Source organism: Anarhichas minor, unplaced genomic scaffold (genome assembly GCF_050575085.1).
Source record: "Anarhichas minor isolate MPS153535 unplaced genomic scaffold, ASM5057508v1 ptg000114l, whole genome shotgun sequence".
Taxonomy (NCBI): Eukaryota; Metazoa; Chordata; class Actinopteri; order Perciformes; family Anarhichadidae; genus Anarhichas; species Anarhichas minor.
The window spans coordinates 1,012,742-1,028,431 of record NW_027466560.1 but is presented as its reverse complement, the minus strand read 5'-3'; the positions used below and the strand labels follow the sequence as shown (position 1 = coordinate 1,028,431).

The 15,690-nt window shown below is 42.2% G+C and overlaps 1 protein-coding gene and 1 long non-coding RNA gene across 2 annotated transcripts in view; both read right to left on the bottom strand.

Moving 5' to 3' along the window:
• Positions 1-754: 754 nt before the first annotated feature.
• LOC142940085 (uncharacterized) lies at positions 755-3,594 on the bottom strand. Its single transcript, XR_012950370.1, has 2 exons — positions 2,674-3,594; positions 755-2,573 (listed from the first exon to the last, which is right to left on the bottom strand). It is a non-coding gene; the product is annotated as an uncharacterized LOC142940085 (long non-coding RNA).
• Positions 3,595-3,841: 247 nt separating this feature from the next.
• LOC142940071 (scavenger receptor cysteine-rich type 1 protein M130-like) overlaps positions 3,842-15,690 on the bottom strand; it is a 30,042-nt gene continuing 18,193 nt past the window's right edge. The window contains exons 3-14 of the mRNA XM_076082959.1: positions 15,189-15,337; positions 10,803-10,835; positions 10,399-10,677; positions 9,742-10,056; positions 9,368-9,649; positions 8,674-8,706; positions 8,270-8,548; positions 7,426-7,731; positions 7,052-7,333; positions 4,871-5,185; positions 4,497-4,778; positions 3,842-4,200 (exon numbers count right to left, since the gene is read on the bottom strand). Coding sequence (XP_075939074.1) covers positions 3,842-4,200; positions 4,497-4,778; positions 4,871-5,185; positions 7,052-7,333; positions 7,426-7,731; positions 8,270-8,548; positions 8,674-8,706; positions 9,368-9,649; positions 9,742-10,056; positions 10,399-10,677; positions 10,803-10,835; positions 15,189-15,337 — 2,914 coding nt within the window. The remainder of the gene's footprint in view (positions 4,201-4,496; positions 4,779-4,870; positions 5,186-7,051; positions 7,334-7,425; positions 7,732-8,269; positions 8,549-8,673; positions 8,707-9,367; positions 9,650-9,741; positions 10,057-10,398; positions 10,678-10,802; positions 10,836-15,188; positions 15,338-15,690) is intronic.

Here is a 15,690-nt window from a genome sequence, read left to right as displayed (position 1 = left end):
TTTCCATGACGGGCTGAGCTGTTCCTGTCAGGGGTCAATGACATGACATGCATATTTGTGTCCGAGTCCATTATTTCCTTTTAAAATAATTGTATCAATTCATGACATATTTCATTCTATACAACTTATCCAGTTTTGATACATTGTCAGTACAATCACATAATATATATTATTTTATGTTTTGGCATCTCAAACCCTGAAAATGTCAGGCGGTGCACCTGTCCTAGCAGATGAACAGACTAAAAACTATTTAAAAAGATATTTACATAATAAATTCAAAATAAAATACTATGGCATGCTTTTATTGTTGAAACAATTCAAATAAACCATTTTTCTTTCATTTCATCAACGTCACCAACAACACTTTCTATTCTGTTCTTCTTTCAGTCAAGTTTTACTCTATTATGTGTGTATTTAAGATAGAGGCTACTGGGTTCATCCAGAGGGAAGTTGCTGTGCAGCAGTTGCAATGAAACGTGTGAAGAGTGCAAATATAAAAGTAACCAGAGACCATGTTGTGATGTGATCACACCGCGACGCCAAGTTAGGCCAGAGGCGTACGTGAGGGGGCCAATGGCCACTTCTCCCTCCTTCCTTTGATCTCAACTGCACACCTGTACATTAATTAGCTTGTAGCATCAACGTCATTCAAATCTCAACGTCTAAAGAATTTCCTGCTGTCAGCCTATCCCAGGGGAAGAGCTCCCTCACCTTGAGGAGACGAGAGCTCCACCAGAGATGAGCAACACTGGACTTTGGTTGGAATGTACAAAATACAGACCAGTTTTATTTGGTTTTACAAAAGGTTTTAGAAAAAGGTTACAAAAATGAATAATAAAAATTGAAATATAAAATCATGCAAAATGTCAAAAGCACTAAGTTCACCAGGAACCAAGTTTACCCAAAAAAAACCAAAAGAGTGAAGAGCCTAGAGCGCCCTGATCCTTTGTTGTCCCTCTATATTTATACATTTCTTCTTCACGCTTTCTGCAACCTCCGGGTCCATATAAGGTGGACAACAGATCATTCTTAAATCATTGGACAAGACAGTTCTCATATTCTTATCACCTCTGACAGGCCTACTTTTTAAATTTAATGCTTTCCTGCTAGCCCCCCCCCCCCCTTGTGTAAGGTGCCTGCCTAGCCCTCACTGAACAGGATGTTTCCTAACTTACACAACAGTTGATTTCTCCATGTACCACCTTCCTCCTCTCCCGCTGTCTTTAAATCATGTCAGAGTGAGTTTAACTCAAAGTTCACTTATTTCATTTTGCCTTAACATACAGTCAATATTACAAGCACGTATGATTACATTTTGATAAATGATAAAAAGTTACACATTAACGCATTTTTATAATTGAAGCATCTCTAAGCAATAAGGGATTATATGTAGCGAATATATTGATATCTGAAAATGCATTCTTTGCTAGATAAAAAAACAATAGATCATAAATCCTCATAGACAATGGAAAGTAAAAAGAGAATAAACATCTCATATAAAACACAATAACACCGTGAGATAGGACTTCCTGCAAAGTGTTCCACGGGGGTCATTGCCCCACACTCGTCCGTAGGTGTGAAACTAGAATGCGCCTCGAAGACTTCTTTGTATCAGAGTCAGCCAGGTGCTCAAACCACAAGATGCTGCCGTTACGCTTTCCTGATGTCTGGCCCCTCGCTCCTAAAGCAGAGAGGTGTTAGATAACATCAACGTTCACCTGCAATATGCAGCAAGAGTTAGACGGCCTCAGAGGTCACCTGCAGATGAAAGCACAGTTTCCCCCTGTTGCACGTCTTTGTTTAATCTACTATTTCCATAAGTCAATCAAACTATTTGTGTATCAATTATTTGAACAGAAGAATGGAGAGATAGGTTCTTAGGGTGCGGTGTGTCTCGGACATTCATGGTGGATACCTCAACAACAATCAGCAAAATGGTCAAAATTCTTCATCACAAATGAGTTTTTAGGGGCTGATCACAGCGGGACGTTGTTCATATTTGTATTATTATGATTATCTTTTAGATAAATGTTGTCCTGCTGCCAACATGTTGCTCACTACAATAAGTGAAGTCATGAAGTTCATTATGTTTTTTAAAGGACAAACAGCTTGTCAGCATTGAGTATCGTTCTACAGAATGTAGAAGATATACAGTAAGTCAGTGTTTCATGTTCATTCTGATAGTCTCTGCTTTCTGCTTGGACTCTGGTAAACCTGCTCTCAAGTCTACTTTTAAATGAAGCTTTATATCTGTGAGGTGTTTTTAAAGATTCACGTCTTCAGCAGGAACCAATGGGCTTGGAGCTGAGAGCCACAGACAGGAAGTCAGAACGTATGGAGAGACCAACACATTGTTGAGAGTAAGAAAGACGGGCTATAATAATGTGAGATCATATTCAGCCTTCATGTTTAAGGGAACATGCGTATCAAAGGGAGCTGATGGTGGTTGTGTGTTGGAGGAGCTACTCTGCTCCCTGAGCTCCTTCTTCTTCTTCTTCAGCTGCAGGAACACCCAGGTTATACTGATCCAGCTCAGTGTTCTTCTGTCTGCACGGCATCTGCCCCCTGTTGGCCTGGAGAGACATGACAGCACAGTCCTGTCTTCAGTTCACTAAACACAGAGCGAGAGCTTCATCTCAGTGGCTGGTCTAAACAACAGACGTGTGTCCGTACCTTACAGTAGAAGTAAAGGGCAACGTTCAGCAACAGCAGAGCCAGCGGCAGGACGATCGCTTTGATGATCAGAGGAGTTGGATCTGAACAAACACATGGACAGTCATCACATCACACGACATCATGAGTCCAACAGCTCCCACTGACCCTGAAATCCACAATCACTGACACGTATTACTCTTCATGTTTACTTCATGTTCACTGTTTGAACCACAGACGTTATAGAAGAAGTGGACGTAGTCGTCGAGATGTCACTCATTGGTTTGTGGACTGTGGCCGTCGCCATCTTGGTTTTTACAAACAGTGAACAGGAAGTGACCATATTTGGACTGAGGAGGAGTGACGTAGAGACGCCGTATACGTCTCTGGTAGAGACCTGTCAATCACCGTGTAGCCCCGCCCTAAAGCATCCCCTGCTTTATGGTCTGTTTGACTCTAAATGGACCATAATGTACTAAATGAACATCATGCTGTATTGAAGAAGACTTGAAACTAGAGATTGAGACCATAAACTCATGTTTACAATGTTTACTGAGGTAATAAATCAAGAGAGAAGTAGAGTCATTTTCTCATAGACTTCTATACAACCAGAGGAGAATCTGGTTAGTCTTGGTTTCATGTCACAATGATGTCATCACCTACGTCCTGTTTTCATCACCAGAGCTCCTGGGCAGAGCTGGAACATGCTATGCTGTGATTGGCCAGTCAGCGCTAGAGGGGCGGGACTTAGTGAAGAGTCAGTTGAAAGCGTAATCGCTATCATTAACGACCGTCTCAACGCTTGGTTTCCAGGATGACCCTGGTTCTCTGAGTGAGGTATCGGAGCACACCGCCCTTCTTGCTTCTGATTGGTGGAGGAACTACGCCTGAAAATGGCGAGTTGGGGGCTAAGGGGTGTTATGACTGATGTGGTGGCAGTGGAGCTTTTGTGATTGGTCACGTCAGAAGGTGCTTCAGTTCTTAGAGAACCAGAGTTATCCTGGTAACCAAACCTGCTCTGTCCTACAGTAGATTGTGAGCTGTTGCCATTTATAGACTGTGTTTAGGTTTGGTTACTATATGACATGTGTCACACAATGACAGGAGTCACAGTTTCATTCCAGAAACAATAACTTGCATGAACTCTGTGGTCAGCTGATCATCTTCAGTCAGTTTGGACAAATCATCTTCAAACCTGCATGTAAACAGTCAGCTTACCCAAGACAGTGATGGAGAGCAGACGGCTCTCAGAGGAGAAGGTATGATTAAAAACATAGAGGTGATAAACACAGCTGTAGCTTCCTTGGTGGGCGGGCTCTGCAGCAGGAAACAGGAAGTGGGCAGAGTGATTGGCAGCTGGCTGGGTGTAGTTGTGTGCTGAGTTGGAGGAGGTGAAGGTGAGCTGGAAGGAGCCTCCTGGGTACTGTGGCTGGATGGAGCAGCAGATGGTGAAGTTGGAGCGCCTGAGCACCGGAGCCCCCTGCTGCTGGGCCTCGGAGACCCCGTACATTGAGGAGGACACGGTGATGATTGGCTGAAGCAGCAGGTCTGTAAACACAGAGAGGTGATGAAAGTTCATGTTTACCCTCCGTTGAACAAGATGGACCCTGAATAAGGACGTGATGTCACAGGTCAGACAGACAGACAGGTGTGTCCTGCCAGGTGGAGCTCAGCAGGAGGGTTTGAAGCTTCCAGAAACAAGCCACCTCTCTACACTTCAGGATGTCGTTGTCCTGGTTAACATTACAGTTTAGTCCAGTGGGAACCCACTGACTGTCACTGTGACAGAGGAAGGAACATACTGGAAACATTGCTGTCATAGATGATGTCACTGATGGGCTTACCTGAGCAGATGAGATCCAGGATGGAGGAAGAGGAAACTGATGTTAAACAATCTCTCAGAGCAGATCCAGACTGAACACAGTAAGAGTTGATCAACCACATAGATCTCAGTGAGGACTCCTCTCTCCGTTTGATAGAAACAGCAGAGCCACAGTCCAGATCTCTACAGGCAACAGCTGCTTTCTTCAGGGTCCAGTCATAGCCATATACTGGTCTCCAGTCTCCCAGTTTCACCTCCAGTGTTCCTGCACAGCGACTGTCTCCTCCCACCAACCTGACAGGTTCTGAACAGAAACAAGAGAGTCATCAGTAAAGAACAAAGTGAGTTTCAGTAGAACAGAAATGAACCAGATCAAAGCTGCAGCTCCTCTTCTACCTGAGCAGTTGAGTCCAACAGCTTTGCCAGGTGAGCAGGTGTTTCTATCTGAGCCTGAGCTTCTACAGTCCAGGAGAGCAGACTCATTGCCTCCACACTGGAACTCTTTGGTCCACATTGGAGCCTCCACTTCTCCATAGAGCGCCCCCTGGAGGACTGAAGGAGCCCCACAGCCAAACTCCCCACAGACCACCTCTGCATCCTGCTGGTCAAAGTCATCTTCACACACTGAGGACCACCACTGGTTAGACTGGTTAGACTTCACCTCCAGTCTGCCTGAGCACAGACTAGTCCCATTCACCAGCCTGACAGAGTCTGGAGAGATGATGGAAGATGAACGAGAGAGATAATAATAATAATCAGTAACCAGCTAGCTAAGTTAGCTCAAAACACAAATGTCATAACATTTTATTCTCCTTATACATGCTCCCACTTGGTCCAATCATCCAACGTCACAATGTCTCTTTTCATTGCTACGCAGACGACACACAGATATACCTTCCCTTGAGACCTGATGACCCCAGAAGCCCAGCGGCTATTTAGACTGTCTTAATGATATCAACTGTTAGATGGTACAAAATCTTCTTCAACTCAATAACTCAAAATCAGAAATCATAATATTTAGTCTCACAAACCATCACTCCCATTAAAAGTGCCCTTGGCCCTCTGTCCGTTAACATAAAGTCCACTGCCAGAAACTCAGGGGTAGTTTTTGATTCAGATTTAAGCTTCAAGCCACAAAAGTTGTCCAGTCCTGTTTCCTACAAATTAGAACCATCGCCAAAATCTGGCTGTTCCAAAGTTGAGGCTCAAACTAAAGGTGACCGTGCTGATGCCTTTAGGACCCCTCGGCTTTGAAACGAGCTGCCTGAGGATATAAGGCTCTCGGAATCAGTAATCTCTTTTAAATCAATTCTTAAAACACATTTTTACAGACTGACTTTTATGTGATGTCATCGCTTTTATGTTTTATTTTTATTTGTTGATTTTTTTATTAATTTTATTTATTTCTTAGTTTATTTTTATCATATCGACTGTCTCACTAAGTTTTCTCTTATTGCTATTATTGCTTTGCTTTTGATGCTTTGTCTGTCGAAGCACTTTGTAAACTCTGTTTTTAAAGGTGCTGTATAAATAAAGTTATTATTATTATTATTATTATTATTATTATTATCATGTTGTGCTAACGTAGAGAATTTTCCTCTGCTTCCTTCGTTATCATGTAGAATTCACCAGCAGCGTTGTGGTGGAAGATGTTCAACATGAAAGAAGGGAGGGATGTTGCCTTGAAGATTGTGAGTTGTGTTGGGACCAGGACTCTACAGAGAACGGTATTCTGGACTCACTTGGAGGAGAAGGGCTTTGAACACAGAGACCTACTGCTGCACACTGATGTAAGATGCTGAGCAGAGGAACATTGTTGTTGACATTCAGTGAGACTTTCTGAATCTTTCTTTACATGCAGAAGATGCACAGCTAGAGGACTACCAGTGGCTTCTGGATTCAGTGTTTGTGACAGATCTCCCTTTACTGTTCAATGAAGCTGATTCAGAGCTGCAGGATTCTGATGAACATTCATCAACAGGATCAGTGAAGGAAACACCTTTAAAAGACAAAATTGCTGTCAAGTAGGCTTTAACGCTGTCAACTCTCCTCACATGCAGACAGAAGTGAAACATCAGGACAAAGACATTGTGCAGCTTGACATCTATGAGGAGCAACATGAGAACATCAGAAGAGCTTTACTGAGAGCTAAATAGTATCAGTGTTCCACCTGGACAGCTTTGCTGCTGAGAAAGAGATTCTCTCACTGCACATCTACATTGAGATCAAATCAAGGGAAACACCTGCATGAATGAAGAGTTATGGGACGTACTGAAGGAACACAAGTATCCACACCTCAGAAGATGTGCCTTGAACTTGATGAAGAAACATGTCTCCACTTCAGCAGCACCAGGTGCTGAGCCAGTAGAGTTAAACATGCAAAAAAGTCACGTTTGAAAGCAGACAATGTGGAATCTAACGGTACACCGAATAAGGAAGAGACAGGTGAAGCTCATGAAGGGAGAGAGCACCTCAGAGAGTGTTTTATAGACAGATTCACAGGATGTAGTTAGGGAGGGACTGGACCAAAACATAGGAAGTAGGTTGGCACATAGACGATGTCACTGATGGGCTTACCTGAGCAGGTGATATCCAGGATGAAGGAAGAGGAAACTGATCTTGAACACTCTCTCAGAGCAGATCCAGACTGAACACAGTAAGAGTTGATCTTCCACACAGATCTCTCTGAGGACTCCTCTCTCCGTCTTACAGAAACAGCAGAGCCACAGTCCAGATCTCTACAGGCAACAGCTGCTTTCTTCAGGGTCCAGTCAGAGTCATCTACTGGTCTCCAGTCTCCCAGTTTCACCTCCAGTGTTCCTGCACAGCGACTGGCTCCTCCCACCAACCTGACAGGTTCTGAACAGAAACAAGAGAGTCGTCAGTAAAGAACAAAGTGAGTTTCAGTAGAACAGAAATGAACCAGATTAAAGCTGCAGCTCCTCTTCTACCTGAGCAGGTGAGTCCAACAGCTTTGTTAGGTGAGCAGGTGTTTCTATCTGAGCCTGAGCTTCTACAGTCCAGGAGAGCAGACTCATTGCCTCCACACTGGAACTCTGTGGTCCACATTGGAGCCTCCACTTCTCCATAGAGCGCCCCCTGGAGGACTGAAGGAGCCCCACAGCCAAGCTCCCTACAGACCACCTCTGCATCCTGCTGGTCAAAATCATCTTCACACACTGAGGACCACCACTGGTTAGACTTCACCTCCAGTCTGCCTGAGCACAGACTAGTCCCATCCACCAGCCTGACAGAGTCTGGAGAGATGACAGAAGATGAAAGAGAGAGATAAAGAGATAAAAGACACCAGACACTAAATAACATTCAGTCTTATATTTCTGAGAAGATCTGTGACCCAGAATATGAATCTGTTTATAAAATGATCCCTAACATCTCAAAGAGATGGGGCTGGACTCTCTCCTTAAGGAGTGTTCAGGCTGAAGGATGGTGTGGAGATACTGACGAGCCCCCGGCTGAGCTGAGCTGCTCTAAGTTGTGTCCAGTAGGTCATTGGTGGCTGTTATGGTGGAAACCAAAGAAGCTGCTGGTGGAAACCAGTGAATAAGAAAGCTGTGGAGCTGAAGGAGGAGTCCTTTCAGGCTGGTTGGTGGTCGGCCCAGAGGACTCCTGAAGCAGCAGACATGGAGGTTTCATATATAAAGATATCTTGGTGCATTCAGCACCTGATTTACTGAGGCAGCAGCTCATCAGACAAGTCTGCTGCCATTCTAGCTGCTGCATGTTGTGTCAACATGGATACATTACTGTCATAGATGATGTCACTGATGGGCTTACCTGAGCAGGTGAGATCCAGGATGGAGGAAGAGGAATATGACGTTAAACACTCTCTCAGAGCAGATCCAGACTGAACACAGTGAGCGTTGATCCCCCACACAGATCTCTCTGAGGACTCCTCTCTCTGTCTCATGGAAACAGCAGAGCCACAGTCCAGCTCTCTACAGACAACAGCTGCTTTCTTCAGGATCCAGTTATAGTAATCTACTGGTCTCCAGTCTCCCAGTTTCAGCTCCAGTGTTCCTGCACAGCGACTGTCTCCTCCCACCAACCTGACAGCTTCTCAACAGAAACAAGAGAGTCGTCAGTAAAGAAATGAGTTGAATTAATAAAATATCAAACTATAACTTGACTTCTGGTTCTGCTTCACTGGTTCTTTATTTCTCTTTTCTTTCTCTATTTACCTGTTGATGTGTGATTTCCTTCAGCCTGGAGTTCTGGAGAAATAGACACATATTTGTTTTTAAATGTATTTGCAATTTGTATCTAAAACTTATTGTGATGTTGTTACATTTATATTCAGACAGTTGAACCTCCATTTAACAACAGGACTGTTTTTTAAACGTCTCCTTCCTTTTCAGCCAATCACAGAAGAGTAGATTAAAGGGGAACATTTGTTACGACAATACGACAAAAACAAGAAATAAATTTGAAAATATTATTTGTTAATTTAATTTTTCATTTTTATTCAACCCCTTCCCTCAGAAGGAAGGGGCTAAAAAAAGAGAAATGTTCAAACTTAAGAAGACAGCAGCTCACATCCAAACATTTCCAACACACCCACCATTACATCACAACAAGCTTTGTGCTGCTTGAGTATACTTCAGTGTGAGAACCTTTCAGACAGAAGCAGTCATTAGCTGAGAACACCAAAGTCTCAAATGAATCCACTGACAACAACATGAACAAAATGACTGCTGTCTTGTTTCTTTGACACGTTTCTGATGAGAAAGACTATCATGACTCGCTGGGCGCATCTACCCACAATGCCTGGTGGAAAGACCCGCCCCCTACTCTGCCTCCGATTGGCTACACAATTCCAGGCGTTACAGGTGTCTGCTATATGCTAACGTTAGCCTAGCTAACTGATGGGCTTACCTGAGCAGGTGAGATCCAGGATGGAGGAAGAGGAAACTGATGTTAAACAATCTCTCAGAGCAGATCCAGACTGAACACAGTAAGAGTTGATCCACCACACAGGTCTCAGTGAGGACTCCTCTCTCTCTCTGATAGAAACAGCAGAGCCACAGTCCAGATCTCTACAGACAACAGCTGCTTCCTTCAGGGTCCAGTCAGAGTCATGTACTGGTCTCCAGTCTCCCAGTTTCACCTCCAGTGTTCCTGCACAGCGACTGGCTCCTCCCACCAACCTGACAGGTTCTGAACAGAAACAAGAGAGTCATCAGTAAAGAACAAAGTGAGTTTCAGTAGAACAGAAATGAACCAGATCAAAGCTGCAGCTCCTCTTCTACCTGAGCAGGTGAGTCCAACAGCTTTGCCAGGTGAGCAGGTGTTTCTATCTGAGCCTGAGCTTCTACAGTCCAGGAGAGCAGACTCACGGCCTCCACACTGGAACTCTTTGGTCCACATTGGAGCCTCCACTTCTCCATAGAGCGCCCCCTGGAGGCCTGAAGGAGCCCCACAGCCAAGCTCCCGACAGACCACCTCTGCATCCTGCTGGTCAAAGTCATCTTCACACACTGAGGACCACCACTGGTTAGACTGCTTAGACTTCACCTCCAGTCTGCCTGAGCACAGACTAGTCCCATTCACCAGCCTGACAGAGTCTGGAGAGATGATAGAAGATGAAAGAGAGAGATAAAGAGATAAAAGACATGGTGGCTGTTACGGTGGAAACCAAAGAAGCTGCTGGTGGAAACCAGTGAATAAGAAAGCTGTGGAGCTGAAGGAGGAGTCCTTTCAGGCTGGTTGGTGGTCGGCCCAGAGGACTCCTGAAGCAGCAGACATGGAGGTTCCATATATAAAGATATCTTGGTGCATTCAGCACCTGGTTTACTGAGGCAGCAGCTCATCAAGTCTGCTGCCATTCTAGCTGCTGCATGTGTGTGTCAACATGGATACATTACTGTCATAGATGACGTCACTGATGATGTCACTGATGGGCTTACCTGAGCAGGTGAGATCCAGGATGTAGGGAGAGGAAGATGATGTTAAACAATCGCTCAGATCAGATCCAGACTGAACACATTCAGAGTTGATCTTCCACACAGATCTCTGTGAAGACTTCACTCTCTCTCTGATAGAAACAGCAGAGCCACAGTCCAGCTCTCTACAGGCAACATCTGCTATCTTCAGGATCCAGTAAGAACCTTCTACTGGTCTCCAGTCTCCCAGTTTCACCTCCAGAGTTCCTGCACAGCGACTGTCTCCTCCCACCAACCTGACAGCTTCTCAACAGAAACAAGAGAGTCGTCAGTAAAGAAATGAGTTGAATTAATAAAATATCAAACTAAAACTTGACTTCTGGTTCTGCTTCACTGGTTCTTTGTTTCTCTTTTCTTTCTCTATTTACCTGTTGATGTGTGATTTCCTTCAGCCTGGAGTTCTGGAGAAATAGACACATATTTGTTCTTTGAAGTAAATGTTAAAAAAATACACTTTTGTTTTTAAATGTATTTGCAATCTTCATCTAAAACTTATTGTGATGTTGTTACATTTATATTCAGACAGTTGAACCTCCATTTAACAACAGAACTGTTTTTTAAACGTCTCCTTCCTTTTCAGCCAATCACAGAAGAGTAGATTAAAGGGGAATATTTGTTACGACAATACGACAAAAACAAGAAATAAATGTGATAATTTTTTTCATTAAATTTTTAATTCTAATTTAATCCCTATCCGGAGATACCAGATGGCTGAGCACCGACGCAGCAGAGAAACAGAGCAGAAATGTAAGTTTTTCTATAAGTTTCGTATAATATTTCATCATTAAATTCACCTCTGAGAATCTTTAACTGTGTAGTTGAGAATATTGGCAGCGTGACTGCTCGTTTATCCAGATATTTAGTAAGCTTATCAATTTCACTCAAATAATCAGTAAATATGAATCAATTTCACTCAGAGGATTAATAAATACAAATCAAGTTCACCCAGATATTGAATAAATTAATATTACTTTTGCTCAGATCCTTAGTAAATATGAATCAGTTTTGCTCGAGAAATTGATTTTGAATATTTTTGTTAAAATCTAGTGAATTCATTCAATATTTTTTTAATCAAATTTCTAGAACTTAAAATCTATTTAATTATATTAAGTGTCACTTCATTGCCATCTTTTTAAAATATATGTGTATGAATGTGTATATATATATATATTAGTGCTGGGCAAGTTATCGCATTAACGCATTCATTAATTAACGCCGACAATTATTTTATCGCGCATTAACGCAGTTTTTAAAAAATGCAATAAACACCGTTGATGCAGCAAATCACCCAAACACACAAGCGGTGGAGGAAGTCTTCAGACTACGTTGATGCAGCGTGAGGGAGAAGTTTAGATAAACTAAAGCAACACAAGCTAACAGATGCTGCAGAGAAGTGGAGACAAACTGCAGGTTAGTGTTGTGGAAGATGTCGGTCTGAGGAACGTTCTCAAGGTGCATTCACGTCGCGTTTGGTGTGAACGCACCTTTAGGATCTCAACGAATGACGTCACGTATGAGCCTCAAGACGCACCGTCACAAGAAGAACACACGAGTTGTGTTAAAGGAGAGGACGACTAAAGCGACGGAGTTACAACGTGCAGCAGCTGCTGCTCTCACTGGAGACTACTGGACATCACTGGGTCACCTTCATCACCTCTGAGTTACAGCATCATAGTGATGAAGAGTAGAGCTGCATCACATGCTCTGACTGTCATGAAGACACAACACACACATGTAGATGAAACGTGCTGAAACATGTTGTTCCTGTTGCACAGCAGTGGAACGTTTCACACACAGTCACACACTGAGCACAGATAGTGAAGAGATAGAACTGCTGCTGTGTGAAGAGAACACTGCTGCTAACAACAACCTGATGTGTTTAAAGTGTTTACACACAATGTTATTCACCTTTTGTTCATATAGCAGTACTTTCAAAATAAAAGTGTGCAATACACTACTTTTGAATTCATTATTAAACTTTGCCATAACAATGCGATTAATCGCGATTAAAAATTGTAATCGTTGCCCAGCACTAATATATATATACACACAAATAAGTGTATGTATATATACATATAAATATATCCACAATTATATGTATGTATATATACGTATATATATATATATATATATATACGTATATATATATATATATATATCATTTTTATTTTATTTTAAATGAAAAGGAAAAAAGCAGGGTTGTCATATTTGGTTTGATCGTAAAAACACCGTGAAGTGAAGAACCGGATTATACTATAGTCTATACTCCCAAGTCCATACTTCCAAGTACACAAGTCCGTACTTGGCGTACTTGGTATTGAGAATACTAATACTAACAACTAATAAAGACACACAGTAATCACCACTGTACTTAATAATACGTGATAAATGCCTCACGTGATAAATGATATAAAAAATGTTTCGTCTCTCAGCTCTCTCTCTCTCTCTCTCTCTCTCTCTCTCTATATACGTATATATATATATATATATATATATATATATATATATATACCGTATATATATATTAAGGGTTTAGTCTCTCCAGCTCTCTCTGACTTTAATTGTTTCCATAATAAAGTTATTGAGGGAAACATCAGATCATGAAAACACAAATCTTTCTAATAAATGCAGAAAGTTGTTTGTGGTCCTTTTGTTGTTCAGTCTACAATGAACATTTATTTAAACCAGATGTTGAATCAGAAAACGAATCAAATATAAACTAGAGTTTATTCTGATCCGTCTTCACTGTTTACATGTTGAAAACAATCTCATCAGTCCGATCGGCTGCAGCGTCCAATCACATGACTGATGAACAATGAGGGGGCGTGTCGGCCGTTAAAAGACTTCCTGGAAGTCTGTTCTCGTGGGTCCTCGCTCATGGCTCCTCAGAGATCCCTCCTCTCTCCTCTCTCCTCTCTCCTCCATCCTCGCTCCGCCGATCTAAATAAGAGCTTTGGGACGGCCGTCAATTTGGCAGAACAACTTCCGGTTCAAGCGAGGAGCGAGGAAATGAGAATTAATAGACTTGGGATGTACCCAGTGAGGCTGATATCAGACCACAAACAGCCTCACTGATCACATGCTGCATCGTTTCCTGTCTATCAGTCATGGGTCTGACTCTCTGGAGGACTCTGCTGACTGCACACACAGATCATTACTGAATATACATTGATTGCAGAAATGTGAATTTACTACAAATATAATCAATGACTTATGATTTGATTAACATTTGGGGGATTATAACTTGAACGTGTTCGATTTGACAAAGTTGAGGTCACATCATCACGTTTTATAAAGTAAGAGGAAATGTTTGTGGTGTTTTTATTTAACATGGAGGCTGGTACAGTTCATGCAGTCAATAATTAATGACACCTTTTTATTTGATTGCAATCATCTTAAAAGACGTGACAATACCACCTCACTCCTTCATCATAACGGTTTTGTTTCTGCAGTTTTACTGTTTCTTTTGTGTGTGTGTGTGTGCGTGTGTGTATGTGTGTGCATGCGTGCGTGTGTGTGCGTGTGTTTGCGTGTATGTGTGTGTGCGTGTGTGTGTGTGTGCATGTGTGTGTGTGTATGTGTGTGTTTGTGTGTGTGTGTTTGTGTGTGTGTGTGTGTGTGCGTGTATGTGTGTGTGCGTGTGTTTGCGTGTATGTGTGTGTGTGTATGTGTGTGTTTGTGTGTGTGTGTTTGTGTGTGTGTGTGTGCGTGTATGTGTGTGTGCGTGTGTTTGCGTGTATGTGTGTGTGTGTGTATGTGTGTGTTTGTGTGTGTGTGTTTGTGTGTGTGTGTGTGCGTGTATGTGTGTGTGCGTGTGTTTGCGTGTATGTGTGTGTGTGTGTGTATGTGTGTGTGCGTGTGTGTGTGTGTGCATGTGTGTGTGTGTATGTGTGTGTTTGTGTGTGTGTGTTTGTGTGTGTGTGTGTGTGTGTGTGCGTGTATGTGTGTGTGCGTGTGTTTGCGTGTATGTGTGTGTGTGTGTGTATGTGTGTGTTTGTGTGTGTGTGTTTGTGTGTGTGTGTGTGTGTGCGTGTATGTGTGTGTGCGTGTGTTTGCGTGTATGTGTGTGTGTGTGTGTGCGTGTGTGTGTGTGTATGTGTGTGTTTCTGTGTGTGTGTGTGCGTGTATGTGTGTGTGCGTGTGTTTGCGTGTATGTGTGTGTGCGTGTGTGTGTGTGTATGTGTGTGTTTGTGTGTGTGTGTTTGTGTTTGCGTGTATGTGTGTGTGCGTGTGTGTGTGTACCTGAAATGTTGATCTTAAATGGTTCAACATGTTTTTAAATATTTTGTAACAAGTTCCAAAATCATTCAAGTATTTTTTAAATCAAATTCAAACATGTTTTTGTTCCTGTTGAATCACAATCCACTTTTGTATCATTATGTTTCTGTTTAAATGTAAACTCGGATGCTGAAGATACCAAAGACCTGGACAATAGAATGTAATAATAATAATTTATTATAAATACAAAACACATTCATAAAATAAGTGTGTAAAAACAAAGACTTTAGTCATAATGAATAGTAGGAATATATATATATATATATATATTTACAAATATGTGGTGCCGTTAAAAAATACTGCTAAAAATACATTTAACCACTTTGAAAAGTTATTAAACAAATGAGACTTATTCAAACACATTGTTCCACACTCAGAAATGTGCATTACATCCAATTTGAAAAGACTTATTTGTCGTTGACCCGTGTGTTTAATTTAACGATCCAACAGAAATATTTAGATAAAGCACATCATACCTGAGCTCCACATCAGCAGCAGCAGCAGCAGCAACAGGTGATCCATGATGTCCAGGTCGACCGTCTCTCCGCCCGTCCGTCTCTCCGCCCGTCCGTCTCTCCGCCCGTCCGTCTCTCTGATGGTCTCGTGTGCTGTCCTCAGTTTATATCTGTGTTCAGGACGAGGTGGAGCTTTACTGATGCTTGTCTTTAGTTGTACAGATCATATTCACACCTCTTTTAACCCTGACAGACTGTTCGGGTCAATTTGACCCGTTTTGACATTTGACAGCAGTACAAACACCCTAAACGTCATTCTTTTCCTAAAGTGACTTTTTTACACAAAAAAAAACAAAAAAAATAAAAGTATTTTAAAATGTTATACTTTTGTACTTAACACTTTTGTACTAACATTATAAAGGTATTTCAGTGACTGACGTCGTGGCAGCTGGAGTTAGTGAGCAGCAGGCCCTCGGTCTGTTCCTCCAACAGGAGGAGGGTGATGGACAATAAGCATTTTATG